A 17,796-nucleotide genomic window follows, 5' to 3' on the forward strand; every position below is an offset into this window, starting at 1 on the left:
TTATTAGCTACTAATTACACTTAACTATGTCATTACAAATTCTAACATGTGCTCCAAGATGCCATGAATGTATCTGCTGCACAGGAACACTTCCTAATCTTGTTCATGAAATAATTACAGGGGCACTATCCTGCCAAATGAGGCAGTAATTAACCCTAATTGCTCAAATGCAACTGGCTAATTCTAGGAGATTAATCAAGGGGATTCAATTATTATTAAATGACTTAATATGACAAATTGCTACATTAGGAGAGGGGGCTTTGCTCCACACCATGGTACTTTCCCAGCAGTGCATTCCCTGTGTGCACAAAGCTCCCCCTCAGCAGAGGCTGTGCTGGGCACTGGCAGAGCTTTCCCAAGGACAGCTCTGGCTCAGGGGCCCTGGCTCACCCCAGCCCTCCCCACACTCACATCCCACCACTGCTGCAATTCTCTTCTTCTGACAGCTTTCCAGGCTGCTTTTGCTTTATTCCTAAATACAACACTGGGGCAAAACTGAATTGCTCTGATCAACAGAAAACAGGCTGAAAAGTCAAGCAGCCAGAATTCACAAAATCCAAGTTTCATAATTCCACAGACTGTGGGCTAATCCTGGTTTTAGCTCCCTTCTGCAGAAAGGCAGGCAGAGAGAGGAGCTGCTACAGTGAAACTTCATTATAGTGTGGACAAAATACATTGCAGGATGAGTTCCAGAGACTCACAGGGAGCCTACAGTTCCATGTAGGATGAGCTTTTTCTTTTATCTGGTAATTACTTCTCCAGGACTTACTATAAAAAGAGATAAAATACATTTATTCACTTACACAATAATCTATTTTACTTTGGCTTTTTCTTCAAAGAATCAAAGACATGAGAAAACCAACTCAGTATGTTTTCATAAGATGATTTAAAAACACTTGCTTTAAGCAAAATTTGAACCATTTCCTTTTTCTCATATTATAATCAAAAAGTGGGTTCAGGAAACTGGCTGGCTGGCAGAATCCCAAACTGGATATTCTCTAAAACTGCTACAACTGCACTAAAAACAAAAGGAAGGGGACAAAAGCAGCTAAATGCTAAGAAATCAGGAGATTTCTAGAACAAAGGTGAGAAAAGACAGAGGGAGATGGATCAGACACCCGCACTTACCTGAGGATCATGCTGGAACTCCTGCCCTGGCAGCTTGCACAGAGGGTTGTTCTGGTCCCCTAGATGATGAGGATGGTTGTGCTGCCCTTCCATGGTATCATACCAAACTCTGCCTCTCGGCTCTGCTGAGGCAAAAGAAAGGGGAGAGGTTGGTGGCTGCCTGGCCAGCCGCACTCAGGGCTGGGCCCAGGGGGCTGCAGCAGCAGCAGGAGCTGAGCCCTCCTGCCCAGCCTGACTCCCACAGCCATGTCCCTTCCCCAGAAAAGGCCACTCACAGCTTTTGGTTAGCCCTTACCCACAGCCCGCCATTCCCAGTGCCATCATTCCTGTCCTTGGCACTGACTGAAGCCTCGTGGAGACAAGGGAAGATTTAGTGGCCAACACAAGCATTTGCAGAAACTTATTTCAAGAGTTTTGGCAAGTATTCACTCAGAGAAAGAACACAACCTGACCTCATCAGTGTATTAATAGTGCGTGCCTGGCACTTGGGCAATGACTAAGTCTTAGTTTAAAATACAAAGGTATTTTAAATATTTGTGGGAGTGGGGGAGAAAATATGATGAAGAAGAATTTCTGCAGCAAGTAGTGCTCAATTCTTTTAACAGTTGTCTGTGAAATAAACCCTTGGTTCTGGCAGATCTCTCCAACACCAGCTACCATAACACAGGGGGAAAGCAGAGAGAGGCTCTCCTCATGTCCCAGACAAATGAACCTTCACTCTGACAAAAGAGCTGTAGCTCCTGCTATGTTACACAGGTGAACACATGGCTTGCTCTCAATAAAAACAGTTTTTCAAAGCCAGTACCATGAAACTCCAGTGGGGGAAGGAGAATGACTGCTAGTATGAAGAAATTTGATTTTTAAGATCTTTTCAGTCTCAAGCATTTGTAGGTTTATTAGTAACCATGTGAAAATACCCAGATAAAACTATGCCTCAATATTGACATTAAAGTGCCCTATGAAATTCCTACCTTCTGTTATACTGCTGGAACTATCTTAATTATTTTATTATTCAAGATTTGGAGAAAGGCAGTTTACTTGAAGGGACAGCCACATGCTCTCTCTTCCAAGCCCACACACACACACACACAGAGCAAACCCTGGTTCCAACACAGGAACCTGGACATGCCACGTTCCCAGCACAGGGACACGTCCAAGCAGTGCCACTGAAGTGTCTGCAGCCTAACACTGATCAAACTGGGCATCCACTGTGTCCTGCCTTCCAAAAGACTAACGCTCAAACAGGGAAGGGATTTACTTGTGGACATGGGAACCTGAATGACCCGATCACAGCCCAGTGTGAGCAGTGCCAAGGGGCCCTAAGGAAACTCAAGGAGCAATCCCTTGCTGTGAGGGAGCAGCAGGGGCTGGCAGCTCACAGCCCAGAGCCCACCTGCCCCCAGCAGGGACAGGCCAGGGCAGGACCTGCACTCGGGCACTGCTTGTTTGAAGTGCTGCAGCTGGAGGCAGAGGAAGGAGTAAGAGCAAACTAGCAGCTTTGAAAAGAGATCCAGCAGAGCTCACATGACAGCACTGAGCCCGCTGACACCTCGGGACAGCGTGTCCTGCCCAGGCTGTCAGCTGGGCTATTCCAGGCTTTGGCACTGCACAGGGAGAGAGAAGGGGAATCCCCGGGAAGGGGCTTCACAGAGGATCTTCAAATAGCAGCCAACAACACACAGACACTGCACTGCATCAGAAAAGGTATGCTCTTAACACTGGCCCATTTTTACTTGGCATTGTCTTAGCTCCACACTTTTCCTTTTATTCCTGCTTCCAAATTTCCTACAGAGTTCTGCAGTATCGCACATTTTCACACTGAGTCTTGACTATGACTGTAAATCAAAACATCTTTAAATTGCATGAAGCATCACACACCTTTCCAGAAAGTGAACAAAAGAACAGAATCATCATTACCATCACAGGAAAAATGGCCACAACCCACATGGGATGAACAGCTCCTTTTCTCCCACACTACTGTCACCTTACTGCTGTACAGCTATTACTCCATGCAGCAGCACTCCCAGGTAACCTGGAGTTTTTCAAAATACAGGGAAAACAAAAACCCTCTTGTGCAGTCAGCTCCCCTGCCACACCCCCAGCTGCAATTCCTCTCTGGGTACCAGTGTCCATACACCTAATCAGTAGAGAGCAGAACACAAAACCCCATCAAACCCCTGATACCTTGCAGGTACCTGACAGGTGGGATTCTCAGGGCAGAACAGCCCAGGGCACTTGGTAGCAAAGGCCAGGATCATTAGTTACAAGACACTCATTAAGGAGCAGAACCTCATCAGCATCCTGGCATTCAGTCCCAGCCGCCCTGGTGCCCCGGGTGCTCCTCGGTGAAGCAGCTGTGACCAGTCTGATCGGGTATCACCATGTGTCTCGGGATGCCTCCAACTCAACTGCAGGCCAAATTATTTGCTCCCAGATGTATAATCAACATGACAGGACCATGCACCTCTCGAGCAGGCAGCAAAGCAGCAGCTTGTGTTCAGCGTTACAACCGCTTTCTGTACCAGCACTTTTCACCTTCCTGCAAGACACACCAGCTGCTCTGTGTGCCCGTGCTCAGCCCGGCTGCTGCCCAGCACACACACACACACACACACACACACACACACACAACTGAGTGTTAAAGCACAGATGTGTCACATACACAAATCTGCTTTTCCCCTCAGTTACTGTATGCCTCTCTTATCCTCCTACACAGGGACTAGGGAGGGTAGCAAGCAGGTCTGTTTGGGTACCTTGTGTAAAACAAACAGAAAAAAACCAGCAAGTCATACATGCAGAAATCCACAAGTTGATTAAAACCAGTCAAGTACACGACTTAACCTAGTGCACAAATGTCCATCTTTTATCACACACGGGGAGTTGCCAGAGACTGAAATGCAGCAGGGCACACCCAGCAGGCCCCCAGCTGGCAGCGATACCCACAGGGACCCGCTGCCCTGGGAGCCAGGCTGCCACTCCTCCTGGAGCCACTGTGCTGCTCACTGCAGGCTCCCCAAAGGCTGGAGCAATGCAAACTGTTTTACAGAATAAACACAACCACATCAGCACCACTTTCTTCCTCTCTACTGCCCAATAATATTCTTCCTCTTCCTTGCTCATAAAATAAATCTGCCAGGATACTCTATGAGATTACCTATATATTTAAATGATGATCTGGGCTTATGATTACATTATCGCTGTGGTTCAGGGTATGTGCTCTGGGGAAGGCAGCCCAATCCTAGGAGAGTATTATTTCCGAGTGACTTTTATTGTCCATTACTTTACACCATTTCTGTCACAGCTATGATGCCTGGTAGGAATAGTTCACAACAGAAATATCTTTGTCGTTAGTATTCTCATTGCAATTTAGTCAGATCAACCTTTAAATCTCATCCATCATACTGAAGAGCTTTGGCAAAGCGAGCACAGTAATATATGCTTCCATGCAAAACCTAATTACAGGCTAGGTTAAAAAGCCTACCCTGTTCCTTCTGCAGTGCAAGGTGACAGGAAATCCTGAGCATCCCTTGGTTTCTCACTCTCCCTTTTTGCTGGTGAAGTGCGTAACCCGTTCATTACAGCAGACTGATTCTGTCTGGCACATGACAAACTTACTTGAACCTAACAATTAAACTTCTGACAGCGTTTCCAAAAGCAGAGAGTATTTACTGTAAATGCCTGACAATTTTTTTCCTCTCTGCTCATCTCTCTCAACAGTCACCTTATGATGACTGGAAATTACCATAAGCAAATAGCAGTCTAACATCCAAAAAACCCCTCATGTTAATGTGAAATACACACCTGCCAACACTGAAAAAAAAAAGAATATGAATGTTAAACGAAACAACACGAGGAATGGCACTGAAATGCTTGAGGAGAGAACACTGCAAGAGCACAGTTAGAGAATGTGATTTGGTAAAAAACTGCCCAGCAAGAGCTGCTTGTGGAGGGTGGTGGTCACAGCATGGCCACCCCTGCCCTGTGAGAGGGACTGGAGCCTCTCTCACCAACAGCTCTGGCTGCACTGAGGGAATTCGAGCAAAAACTGTTAAACAGTCTAGTAAATCACCCAGAAACAGCTTCTGAATTTCAGGCCTAGCATCACGATGAAACTGTATCTACAGAGTCACACACACAAACATTACAGAGTGAGTTACCTGCAGTCTGTAACCCCCTGGGAAGGACGAGGGTTCTTGTAACAAACTGACCACTGAAGAGAAGAATGGTGGTTTAGTCACCCCTCACATTTCAGAGGGTTGGATTTACCCTGAGAGCAGATGCAGACAGGTTTCTGTTAAGACTTTGTGCAAACCAGATTTTCAACAGCCAGTAAGGGATGGGCTCCTCAAAGACCCCAAATCCCCTAACTGAGAATGTTTTAGTGAAATGGCTGAAAAGCCCTGGAGCTTTTTCATACCCTGTCAACAACTGATACTCATTAAACAAATGCTGTGACAGACACCATAATTCACTGTTCCATACCTAGAAGCAAAATGACATTAAGTCAACTATTTAAAGCTACGCAGAGTCATCTCTCTGTGGATGTCAATAAAACAAATGCTTCCTGTCAATAATTAACTGTATGAAACATCCCACTCTGTTTCAAATCACTACCTACACCCAGCTCAGGTCCATATTCCCATTCTAAGCAAGCAACATTATAACTTCAAATACTCTGTCTTCTAGTTTGGGGAAAAATCTAGTACAATGGCTTGAAAATAGCAAGGTTGGGCAGAGTGTGCTTGGCTGGATCACAGTGTTTGAGGATGCCACTTGAGCTAATACCACACTTTTGAGAGAACATTTCAAGTGCCCATCTCTCACCAGGTAGGCAGGCAGTTGACTTCTAATTTTAGTTTTAAGTTTTTCAACTGAGTTAAGGGTTGGGTTTTGTTTGGTTGTTTTTTTCCTGTGTTGTAGTACCAGCTCCATAGAACTTGGTCCTAAACCAAAAAACATAATTGTCTAAGTCTTCTGGACACAGTTCAGGTGCTCTGCAGATCCATCCATTCCAAGGGATGGTTTCACAGGGCTCCTATTAAACAGCTCCAGGATCAGTGCCAAGAGCACTTGGTGATTCATATTTTAAGGTAAATGTTCCTTCTCACCAGCATAACTGGACTATTCCCACCCCTTCTTTCACTGCATGTAATTTCCTAGTAAATACTACAAGTAAATATTTATGTGTGACGTTTGTGTAGGATGTAAACATCAAATACATATTCACATCCAAAACTCAGGATGGATAGCAGTCAGCAGCATTTAAAGGGACAATACTTCCTGTGAAGAGAGGTGACACTGTGACCATGGTACAGCAACAGCAGGTTGCATTCTTCCCCTACCAGTTTTCACTTAGCTGAGTTTCAGTAAAGTAACAAGCCAATCTTAATTTATATTCTTGCAGTTGCAATTTTGATGACTCCAGAAAATTCACTGTATTCATTTTTATCACCTTTGAACCATTAGAGCCAGATCTCTCAGGCCACCACTGCTGGTAATGAAACACATGTCAAACATAAACACATACCAAATCTACCTGGAATTTTACTGTACTGCTTACCAAGCATGCTACAACATGCTCACGTTTTAATTTCTAAGGCAATAAAGCTTTCAAACACAAAGCCAAATTATTTAAGAACACTTCTGTTATCCTTCTTGGAATTCATTCATTTCTGATGAAGGGAAGATTAAATATAGGCTGGAAATATATTCATAACGTAAATGTTCACAGAAACTGCCAGACATTTTCACATCATTAAATGCTAACTGAAATGAGTCCCATCCCATGGAACACACACTGTCTGTACCAGCACCACCTCCGTTCCAGGCTGGCTCCTGGCACAGGAGGGAAGCATCTCACTGCACCCCCAGCCAGGTGACAATGGCAGCTGAAATGCAGCTCCACTCTCCTGCAACATCTGAAAAACCCTTGTCAAGAAGAAGAGCCAAAACTTGAGCACTTGGGCAGATGGATTATTCTGAGGCTATGGTGAAACCCCTCGATGTAAACCAACCCCTAAAACAAGTTTCTACCAGACACAACAAAGAATCCAAACTGCTTCCACAGCTGGTTCCTATCAGACACCTTTCGTGACCACCCATCCCACACAGGAGCACAACTGAACAGACCATCTTAAGCCACTAAGACAAAACCAGAACTAAGATCCAAAGTTCAAAAAAAAAAAAAAAAAAGAATCAGCTCTACTGCTACAGGGCCAAACCCTGAATGTGGCATCCATTCAGCCCAGCCCATCCTCAGAAAGTTTAACAAAGTTTTCTATAAATCTTTATGTACATATATGATTGGAAACACCACCACTTAGCACTTACAAATATCTTTTAATTAGAATACTTCCAAGCACTCAAGAAGTATTAAGCAAACCTCACAAAAATACTTCTGAAATACTGCTGTAATTTCTGAAATGTTTGAGAAAGGTAGATCAAAGTACGAGAGCAAGCCCATGTCAGATGGGCTCAAAATCCACAAAACCTGCTGGAACCAACTCTGCTCATGCAGCTTCTCTCCACAGCCATGCTGTTGGCTATTAAAGACTCAAATTATATCTAATCCTGGAAAAAGGAATGGAGGAACATAGAGATGTATGTCCCCCAACTTCAAAACATCAGAACAACAGCTTGAAGTATTTACATTTCCCATAATCAGAAGGAAAAGGAAATTATGCTGAGAATTGTGCAGCCCAGCCAATCCAAAGATTCATGTGATTCAAATCCAAAAGCAACTTCAAAGCTACCTCATAAAACTCTACCCAAAATGTGCAGGCAGCCAGATGTTGGCATTGCAGGAAGTGCTTTCACAGCATCTGGATCCTGCAAGCAGCAGCCAAACGGAAGCAGAAACTCTTCTCCACATAAAAATATTTAACATTTCTCTACTTACAAAAATAGCGACTCTAGAAACAGCGGTTGTGGATTTTCTGCCCCAACATAACTGGGGCAGAAAAGTGAGTGAGACTGCATTATCAATATTGCTGCTAAATAAAAGTCAGCTTCCCTGCACATTCCTGAGTAGCTGGAACCCATGGCACAAGTATTCCAAACACTAATGCAGCTCTTTAGTTCATATCCCCCCCTCTGCATCCCTGCATGCAGCACATCTCCATCTCCCTTCCCACATGGGCACAGCTGTCCCCAAAGAACAGGATTCATTCACCAGCACCTTGCAGATCAAGGCCACAGGGTAAAACAGAGAAGATCTGTTCTTTACAAGGTCTGCACAGCTACTTTTATTACTTATTTTGATGACAGACAGGGTTAATGAAGTTCTTGCAGAGAACTCTCCCTTTCCTGGGCTAAATGCCCAAATTCTTTCAGGATTCACAAGACTTGTCTATTTAAATTGGGGCCAATTTTTTTTCCCTACAGAAAGGCCTGCACAGAATGTTCTGAAGAGAAGCTGGGAATTAACCTTTCAAGAAAATTATAACTAAATGTGCAAGCTCTGTATAAGAGACAAATCATATTTCCCACTGTATTCTGCCCCCTGTAACAATTTTCTATTGCTCTAATAAGCTTCAGTGTTGAAGCATAAACTCAGTAATATCAGATTATTAAAAACCATGAGCTTACTCATGGAAACAGCCTGCTTTTGTTTCCCAATCTCCCCAATGCTGACACCTTATTAATACCTGTGAATAACACACTACAACTCATCAAAAGAAATTTTTCAAGTCCAGCAAAACCCTGGTGCAGCTATGTCTGACCAGGGAAGTTGGAAGCCAAAGTGGAAGGCAAAGCAATTGCAAAGCAGAACAGTCCCTCTTCCTGCACTAGTGATGAAGCAGAAAAGCTAAAATAAGACATTACAGTCACTTCAAAACACAAACCAGGGGAACTAAAAGAAATCCCAATAAGTCAGTCACAGAATAAGTTATGGCATACCTTAATATACAAAGAACTAAGTGCAAACACAGGTAGAGAACCATCCCCAACACTGTTTACTCTTGGATGGTAAAGTTCTTACATCTGACACAATGTTATAAATTGAGTAATTGACCCACAAGGAAGTAAAGAGCTCAAGAGAGTTAAAAATTACCCTATAAATACCATAAAGATTAACAGGTTTGTAATACCCACCCAAGAAGCGCTTACTCTAAGTAGAATGATTATGAACACACAGCAAGAATATTTACTCCACGGCCCTGAGTTCAGTATATACAGACTCCACAAAAGGCAGCACTGCTTCTTAATACAGTGACAGCTGAGAGTCACTCCTTAGGTTTCCCAGCTGATTACAGGGTGGCACACAGACACTCAGTGGTTGGGACTTACTTGGTTCCTTAAAGTACAGTCATGGTTTTTAAAACCTTTTAATTGTTTTTGGGGGGTTTTGTTACAATTTAATATTTCTGAGACTCTTATTTTTTTACAACTCTGACAGAAGAGCTAATGAAACACCAGCAGCACAAAGAATTAATCAGAATCTCCATGAAAGAGGAAGGAATTTTTATGGTCATGTTTGGTATCTGTGTACCCTGAAACCCTACTCTTGGGGAAAGAAATTTAAAATACCTACTGCTTTTCTGCCCATCTCCTCACTGCAATGACAAGAGATTTGCTTCAAGAAGTAGAGCCCACCACAAACCCTCCAAGAAAGGCTTCACATTCAGAGTGTTCCTATGCAGGAAACAAAATGTTCCAACAAGGAGAAAACTCATCCCTGATCAGGATGGTAGCAACAAGTGTCCACAAGGCTAAGAACAGGACAAGCCACTTTAACTGGAATTCCTGAAAGGATCGTATTGAATGTACTTTGAAGCTGCCATCTGTGCTGTAGGTGGGCATTCCCCAACTACTGCACCCTCTGCAGGGACTTTCCAATTCCACAGTTTAAAAATCACCAAGTTAAGAAAAAAGTTACTCTCCCAAGTCAAAGGGGACAGTTGGCTCTAAGGAAAGAAGAAAAATTGGAACTTACATTATCCTGGACCACTTGAGGCAGGAGACAGTGGCGGTGTGGGACGTGAGCACCACCAAGCAGGGGTGAAAGAGCTCGGGCTGTGCCACCGCCCAGCACCCCAGCTCTCAAAGGCAGCAGTCCCAACTACCCAGCACCCACTTTTCCTGTCAGCAGGGACTTAAAACTCCACTCCACGCACACCAAGAGTTTTTAACAGGCTGGTGGATACTCCCCACCTCACAGCAAGCGGGCTTCCCAAAGACCCAGCGACAAAAGTAACTGGAGAACAGGATCTGTTACTGAGCTCTGCAAAATGAAAGACTTGCAAATCCTCCCCAGGGTGTGGAGCAACACCTGCTCTGTCAGCAGGCTGAGCTGGGACCGGGTCACAGCCCTTATCAGAGCGGTTTCTGGTCTCTGCAATACCACCCACATGGTGAGGAGACCGTGGTGAGGAGATCGTGATTCATCTGGAGACACTGCGTGGAGGAGCAGGATGGCAACAGCCTCCCCCAAAGGGGCAGCACAACCAGTCCCAGAGAGTCCCACCACATCAAACAGAGAAGGCTGTTTGGGCTGAAAGGTGGGAGGATGCACTGAAACAAGACACTGAAACCTCCCCTGGAAGGTCCCTCAGGTCTGCTGGCAGTGCTGCCCTGGCTGGAGGGAACACTCTGACAGGCACTCGTTTTGGAAGGTGCTGTGCAGTGCAAAATGTTATCACCCTGCTCTGAGGGGAATCTCTGCCCTTTTCTCCGGCACTGCCACTCATGTTTTTCACCCTTGGTTCCTCCAGCTGGGCTTGTTTGGGAGAGGTTTGAGTTCAGACACCCCCATATGTCCTCCTGCCACCAACACCACCACATCAGGAGCGGTCCCTGCCCGCTAAGAGGGCTCACTTTCAAAAGGGGTTTCTGGAACACAGCAGCAGCATCTCCACACTTGGGAAATCAACATTTCAACACCATTTCCAACTGATGTTACACAAACAATCCATCCATCCATCTGCTGAATTCAGAAAAAAGCCTGTTACACCTTGGACTGGGATGAACCCACCCAGAGGTGCAGCCCTGGGGAGCTGAGGAGAGCAGGGATCACTGCTCCCAACAGGGAAAGCTCAACAGCTTCACAGAGAGAACTGTGTCAGACTACAACTCAAACCAGTCAGTACTTTGATAAAATAACAAAATTAATTGCCTTCCTAAATCAAATGCATTGATCTGTCCAGACGGGTGCCCAAGGTCTGTCCAAGGGCAGGGGATGGACTGGAACATACTTTGATTCATCATGTGAAGCACAATTCAAAGGTTGGAGTCCAGAACTGGGGACCAAAGTCACTCAAAACAAATAAACACAAAAACTTTAAGAAGTGATTAAGAACTGTAAAATGCCTATAAATAGTCCAGAGGGGTTAAAACAAGACAGCAAGGAAATCACCATAAAGGAGACAGCTGGACACCAACAGCAGCAACAACTCTGTCATTTAGAAAGAATAATCTTACCATCTTCTGCACTTTGTGATTTGACATGTCGTAACTGTTTTAATAAGTTTATAATTGCCATGGTGATCTAGCTCATAGTAAAATGAACTAGCACATCCAATTTACAATCCCAAACTTCATGCAGTTCTGTGCAAAACCTCAATTTCTGCCATCTCAAAATCTCAGCAGAAAACATTCAACCTTAAACCTACTTTTTTTCAGACTTACTTATACCTGGACTCGACTGAAAATGTGGATTTGCTGATAGTTTCTAAACTACCTGATTTTCTTGGGTGAAACACAGTGCAAGCACAGGACAGACAATACCACCTGATCTTACCAAAACACAGCAGACTACAGAAGTCATGAACTACCTGCAAGGCCTTTTTTTTTTTTTAAAGATGCAATAAATAATACATCTGACTGCTCAACAAGCATCTGTGAGGTTTCAAGAATGCTTTGGAGTACAAAATTCCCAAGGTTGCATTCACTTACACCACTTGGTTTCAAATAGATACGAGTCTGCTGTCGGTTCACTTAAACATGTAACAGGAAACTCAAATTTGACTAAAAGGTTGTATTACATTACTACAGGGTTTATATGGAAACCTTTTTAGAAAGAAGAAGCTAAGGGTTTTTTCCTCTCCCATCTGCGACAGACAGCTGTTCACTGCCTGGAATCTCTGATAGCAGACACTTAAAGTAGCACCAAGCTGAAGTAAATAATTTAGAAATTTAATTTCTTTAATTGTACTGACACTGTAAAATTATTTTCACTCTATTGTATCATGCCATGTTATAAGCCATGTCACAAGATTTAACACTGGAAACTACATATATTGTTTTGACAGAATAGAAAATACAGCTTTTTGCTGAAATAGTTTAAAATGTTAAAAAACAATCCAAGAGACTTCTCATGTCCGGACAGCAATGGCGCTTACAGTGAGTCCAGATGTTTAAATACTTAGAACAGGTTGGAACTTGAAGTAATCTTGATTCAATTCAAGGTGCATTTAAAAAATATGTCAAGATAGAAAAATACTTATCTACCTGTAAAAAAACCTGACAGCTTCACAGTCTTCTGAATTTGAATTATTAAAAATAACTCCTTGTGCTTTTCCAGTTTTAAGCAAAACTTAACTTCCAGGCTCTAGAACTGCCACTTGGTCACACACTCAGAACCTCAGTTCTACCCATCCTAAGCCAACTCCAGCCCAGCTCTAGAAACAAACCTCCTCACCAACCCCAAACCTGTGAGAAAAAAATTTTGAAGTACTTTATGTAGTTTAATTTTCTATGTAATTTAGACACACTGCAGCAATTCCAAAAGCACTACGACTTTCAAGTCAGACCTAAATCTAGACTTTGCATGCAAATGTTTTGGCTTCTGGGTTTTTTTCTTCAAAAAGAAAAAAAATAACTGGGCCAACATCACCTCTCGGTTTGAACACTTCGAACTCTTCTTTCACCTCCTAGATATTACATTTTCCTCCACTTAACTTTGGAGACCCAGCTCTGCAGTGAAACATGGAATTCACAAGTGGAGAACCCCAGGGTCCAGCCTGCTCCTAGGGCCCACATCCCAGTCCCCAAAAGCAGGCTTGGATCCCTCAGTGCACCAGTTCCACCAAGGGAAAGGCAAGGACACAGCTTGGGAAAGCACCACCTGCCCTTCCAGCAGCCAGAAAGAGCCAAGCCTTCAACACTCTTATTTAATCAAGCTCCTTTTGGATCCTTGGTTTTACAGCAGCTCACTGTGAGCTGAGGCAGCCCACAGGATGGGGAATGCCAGTCTGGGAACACCAGGGGAACCCTCCAGCCCAGCAGCAGCACCCGAGTGACATGAGCCCAGCCACCCCGACTGCCTGGTGCTGACACACCGAACCTTCCCCACTGCTCCCTTCAGCTGGAGATAAGCTGCTCTTATCTCCCAGAGTGCTCCCTGACCTGCCAGTGGAGAGCAGCAGGGCCCTTGCTGAGTACTGGCATGTGCTTGCAGTACTTTACAGCTGTAAAGTACTGCAAGCTTTACAAAGGGTGAGTACAATAAACACAGCTTAACAGCGGCTGGGAACAGAAAAAACTCTTTTCAAGGCCTCTGCCTTTAACAGGACAGTGTTCACTTTGCCCGTTTTAGACAACCTTTAACTTCCACGTGATTCTGTCCTGGGAAAGGCCACTCTGTCCAGTCCATGGAGAGTGGCACAGGCACAGAGCCTCCTCTGCTACCATGCCTGTCCCACAAACAGGAGCAGAGCAGCTCACCGTTCTCTTGCTAGATTTTCACCATCTCCAGTGACAAGTGGTATCAAGGCCATCATAAACTATATTTCAGCTGCATGACTATTAAGTTTTTGCCTTCAATATTACAAGATTTTTTTCCTGCATCTTGTATTTATACTGGCTCCAAGGACACATACCACACAATTTCCTACAAACAGCCCAGTCAAGCACCTGGGGAGGTGTACAGGGTTAGTCACCATCTGCCCATAAAAGGTAAAACAGACTGGCTCAGTGAGTTTCCAAGGCAAATGCAGGAGTGTGTGTCATGGGCAGAATGGCCATTCATGACTTCCAGAACCATAATTCTTTGCTCAAACCATACAAACATCATGACCACTCTCTGCCTATACAAGTGCTGAGCTGTAGTAAAACTGTGGAAGTTGCAATTAGAAACAGGTTTGTTCAGTGGTGAAGGTGAGCCCAGCTTCTAAAATGAGGTTCCATATACTTACTGTTCTTATTGCTGAAGATCACCATGAACAACCTCCTTTGCAACAAGAACCTCTAATAAAAGCAAGTCAGAACGACAAAAAATAAAGCACAAGTTGGGCTATTAAACTCATTTTCCCTAAGGACCGATCTAAGCTTTCATTTAGGACAATATCCTACAAGGCCCAGATTTCCACTTTCGTCATTTCAGTTTTGAAATCTTCCTGCAAGTACTTCCTCTGCTCCTCCAGCCACAGTTCCTTTTTTTCTTGCTTTAAATTCGGACTGAATACATTTGATTTCTCCCACCTGCCCCAGCTGTTGGCTGCTGCAGCCACAGGGGCTGGTCTCTTCTGCAAGGGTGGTTGTTACACATTTTTCATAGCCTTGAGGTCAAATACATTTCACATCACATAAAGGAAGAAAAGATGCTAAAATACATCTACTAATTAATCCTTTACACAGCTAGAAAGCTGCAGGTGTTCAGGAAGGGAACTTGTTGGTAACCACCCCCATTTTACAGCTAAGAGAGCAGAGACAGAGCAGGAGAAAAGCCCACATGGGCATTTCTAGATCCTACCCCTAGTCAAACAAAAATACTCATTTTATTCTGAGTAAACAACAGCTCATTCAATATGTAAAAACCTCTTTCGAACCATTGCAAGGGCCCTTCAGACCAACAGGTAGGTGTGAATAAAGCCCAAAAACACACTGCATGAGAAGCCTTAGAATCTTTATTTTCTCCAGTACAGCCTCAATAACTGCAAGAAATGAGAAAAAGCCAGTGTAGGCTCAATATTTTCAATGTATAATTCAGTGTTATAGACTGACATAAAACTTTTCAGGCAGGATCACAGAGGGCAAGTACTGCAAAAAAAAAAACCTGCTTCCCAATACGGGCTTAGGGTTCAAGTTATTCATCTTCATCTGGTCTTCTCCCAACAAAATGAACAGTGAAGAATTTGAAAAGGTATATAGAAATATTCCTATTATGCATCCATCCTCTCTCACAAAATACCTAGTTGTCAAAAGACAGAATTCCAGAGGAAGGAGGGGAAAGTTAAACAAGCAGAACCATTTTATACATCACAGGTGTTAAGAAAGAAAAAGTTTGGTTCTGCTCTGACAACTCCTTTGGGGTGACAGCAGTCACTCACACTCCATCTACAATCTCACTTCCCACAGAAGATGCTCGTTTTCCATCACAATGAAAGTTTCTCACAGCTCCCATTTTTTTAGGTCTCAAAGACTCAGAGCCAGAGGAAACAGGCAGCAACAGTCTTATCTAAAAGCAGTTCCTTCTTTTTTTCTGTTATTGCTTAACAGAATATGACTGTTATAAAGAATGTCTACAGGAAAAAAATAACAGTGGAAAGAGTTTGACTCAATGTCAAGAGACGTCTCAAATGTGAAAGCTGTAGAAGTGCTGCAGAAGTTAAACGGTTGCTTACAGTGATTCACAAAAAAAATGAACTTTTAAAGGAGACACAGAACTGACAGCAAGACAGTCACAATGTGTCAGGAACTTGTATCACTGGACTTCTAATTGCTACAATATTTCCTATCAAACTACTTCTCCTGCAACAACGCCATAGGCAATCACCATGGGCAGAGCTATTCCATGTGTGCGAACAGGCAGACAAACAGATGGGCTCAGAAATTCACCGTTATTCTAACCAACCACAAATCACACTTTGGAGGGAAAAGATGGTATTTGATAGTTCAGCTCTACCATGTGCTCTCTCCAAAGCCATGTGTAATCCTCCGGCACTGGGGTTACCGCGGGTTCCCACCTTTGGAGAGAGCGCGGCAGAGCGCACCCCGGGAGCGGCAACGGGACCAGGGAAACGCCAGGATCGGTCTCAGGAGACCCCAGCGTGAAGCAGCCGGGCAGGGTCTCGGGGCCTCCCGCACACCCTGGAGCTCTCTGCGCCAACCCCGGGAGCCCCACCGAGGAGACAAACGAGCACATCCCGGGCTCGGGGGGGCAGCGGCGCTCGGAGGGGCTCGGGGCAGGATCGGCTCCAGCGGGGAGCATGGGGTCGGAGCAGAGCTGCTGAAATGGAAAACCCCCCAAACCTCCCCAAGCCCTCCGAGCGATACCGAAACGCGCAAACACTGGTGTTTGTGTCACGGTCTCAACTTTGCTCAAGTCGCAAGGCCGCCGCTCGGCCCGTCCGGCGGCGGCGGGGCTGACCCGCCCGGGGCCGCTCCCGGCCGCTTGCCGCTCCCGGCCGGGCACGTGCGGGCCCCGCGGCCCGGACCCCCCGCACCCGCACGGCCCCCGGTGGCCCCGCCGGCGCGGCCGCTCGATCCCCCCGCCGCCCCTCGCTCGATCCCGCGGCCCAGTCGGGGCTGCCCGGAGGCGCCGCGCGGCGCCGGGGCCCGCGGCGGGCGGGCGCACACCCCCGGCCCGGCCCGGCGCGGCGCTGCCCGGCGGAGCGCAGAGCTCCGTGTGCTCACCTGCGGCGCGGCGGAGGCGCGGCGGTGCCGGCGCGGGGGCGCGGGAGCCCCGCAGGACCGAGCGAGCGGCGCCGCGTCCCGCACGGAACTTCGCCGCGCGCGCGCCCGCCCCGCGCTCCCGCGCACGCGCCGCCGCTCGGGCGCGCGCGCCGCCGCTGCCACGCAGGCCGGGCGGGGGCCGCGCGCGGGGGGCGGCGCGTGCGCGCTCGGCGCCACCTGCGGCCCCGCACCTGGAGCGGCCCCGCGGGCTCCGGCACCGGCACCGCCCGCCGCGCCCCGGCCCCGCAATGCGGCGCTGCCCCGCGGGACGGAAGGGGCGCCCACGACTATCCCCGCCCCGGCTCCCCGGGCCCGGGATCCCCTCCCGCCGGGGCTGCGGGAGGGCGGCCGGGGCCGCTCGGCTGGGAGCGGGACCCCATCGCGGGTCCCAGGCCTTTCGCAGCCTCGGGCCTCAAGCGCGGCGCAGCCGAGTTCCTGCACGAACCGGCCTGAACGGGTTTGGCTCCAAAATCTGTCCGGCTTTTGGGATAGAAAATCCTCAATCTGCAAATTAAGACATGTATGAGTACTCGACATAGATTGAATTTGAACTTCAAATTCAACAGGTTTTTTTTCACAAGTGAACATGAACCTGGCAATAATGACAAAGCAAACGAGCCAGCCTCAGCAGTGATCCCTGTGCAGCGGCGGGGCTCGGGACCAAGGCAATTGCTCTTATTTTGTGAACTGTTGTCACTTTTGTCAAACTTTGGTGGAGATGTTTGCTGGTACCACTGGAAACTCCCAGCGCTGGCACAGCACAGTGCTAACAGCAGCCCTAGAGCAGCTCACAAATGAAACACGCTGTGCCAGCAAAAGCACCTTTGCCACTCTAAACATTTCCATGCAGCCCTTTGCTAGTAAAAATACTACTTTAAAGTGCTTTTTCTTCTTTTTAATCACTCCTGTAAGGCAGACGAGTTGAAGTGCCCTAGCAGTGAGCAAGCAGGCAGTCCCAGCAGGAAGGGGAAGGTCAGCCCAGCCCATCCACTTGGGCTAAGGCCGGGCACCCGTGATGGAGCCGCGCTCACGGGGCCCTGTCCTTCGGGACAGGAC

The 17,796-nt window shown here is 46.3% G+C and overlaps 1 protein-coding gene across 3 annotated transcripts in view; it reads right to left on the reverse strand.

The window, feature by feature from the left end:
* The window catches only part of NEK6 (NIMA related kinase 6), a 44,129-nt gene extending 27,286 nt beyond the window's left edge, over positions 1 to 16,843 (reverse strand). Inside the window, exons 1-2 of one of the 3 annotated variants that reach the window (XM_030232937.2) lie at positions 16,702 to 16,843; positions 1,129 to 1,250 (exon numbers count right to left, since the gene is read on the reverse strand). In XM_030232937.2, coding sequence (XP_030088797.1) covers positions 1,129 to 1,221 — 93 coding nt within the window. In that variant the 5' untranslated portion in view covers positions 1,222 to 1,250; positions 16,702 to 16,843. Of the gene's footprint in view, positions 1 to 1,128; positions 1,254 to 10,063; positions 10,251 to 14,261; positions 14,302 to 16,701 lie in introns of those variants that run through there. The other 2 variants (XM_050981137.1, XM_018917563.3) reach the window with 2 other exon arrangements.
* Positions 16,844 to 17,796: the final 953 nt, after the last annotated feature.

This window comes from Serinus canaria, chromosome 17 (assembly GCF_022539315.1).
Source record: "Serinus canaria isolate serCan28SL12 chromosome 17, serCan2020, whole genome shotgun sequence".
NCBI lineage: Eukaryota > Metazoa > Chordata > Aves > Passeriformes > Fringillidae > Serinus > Serinus canaria.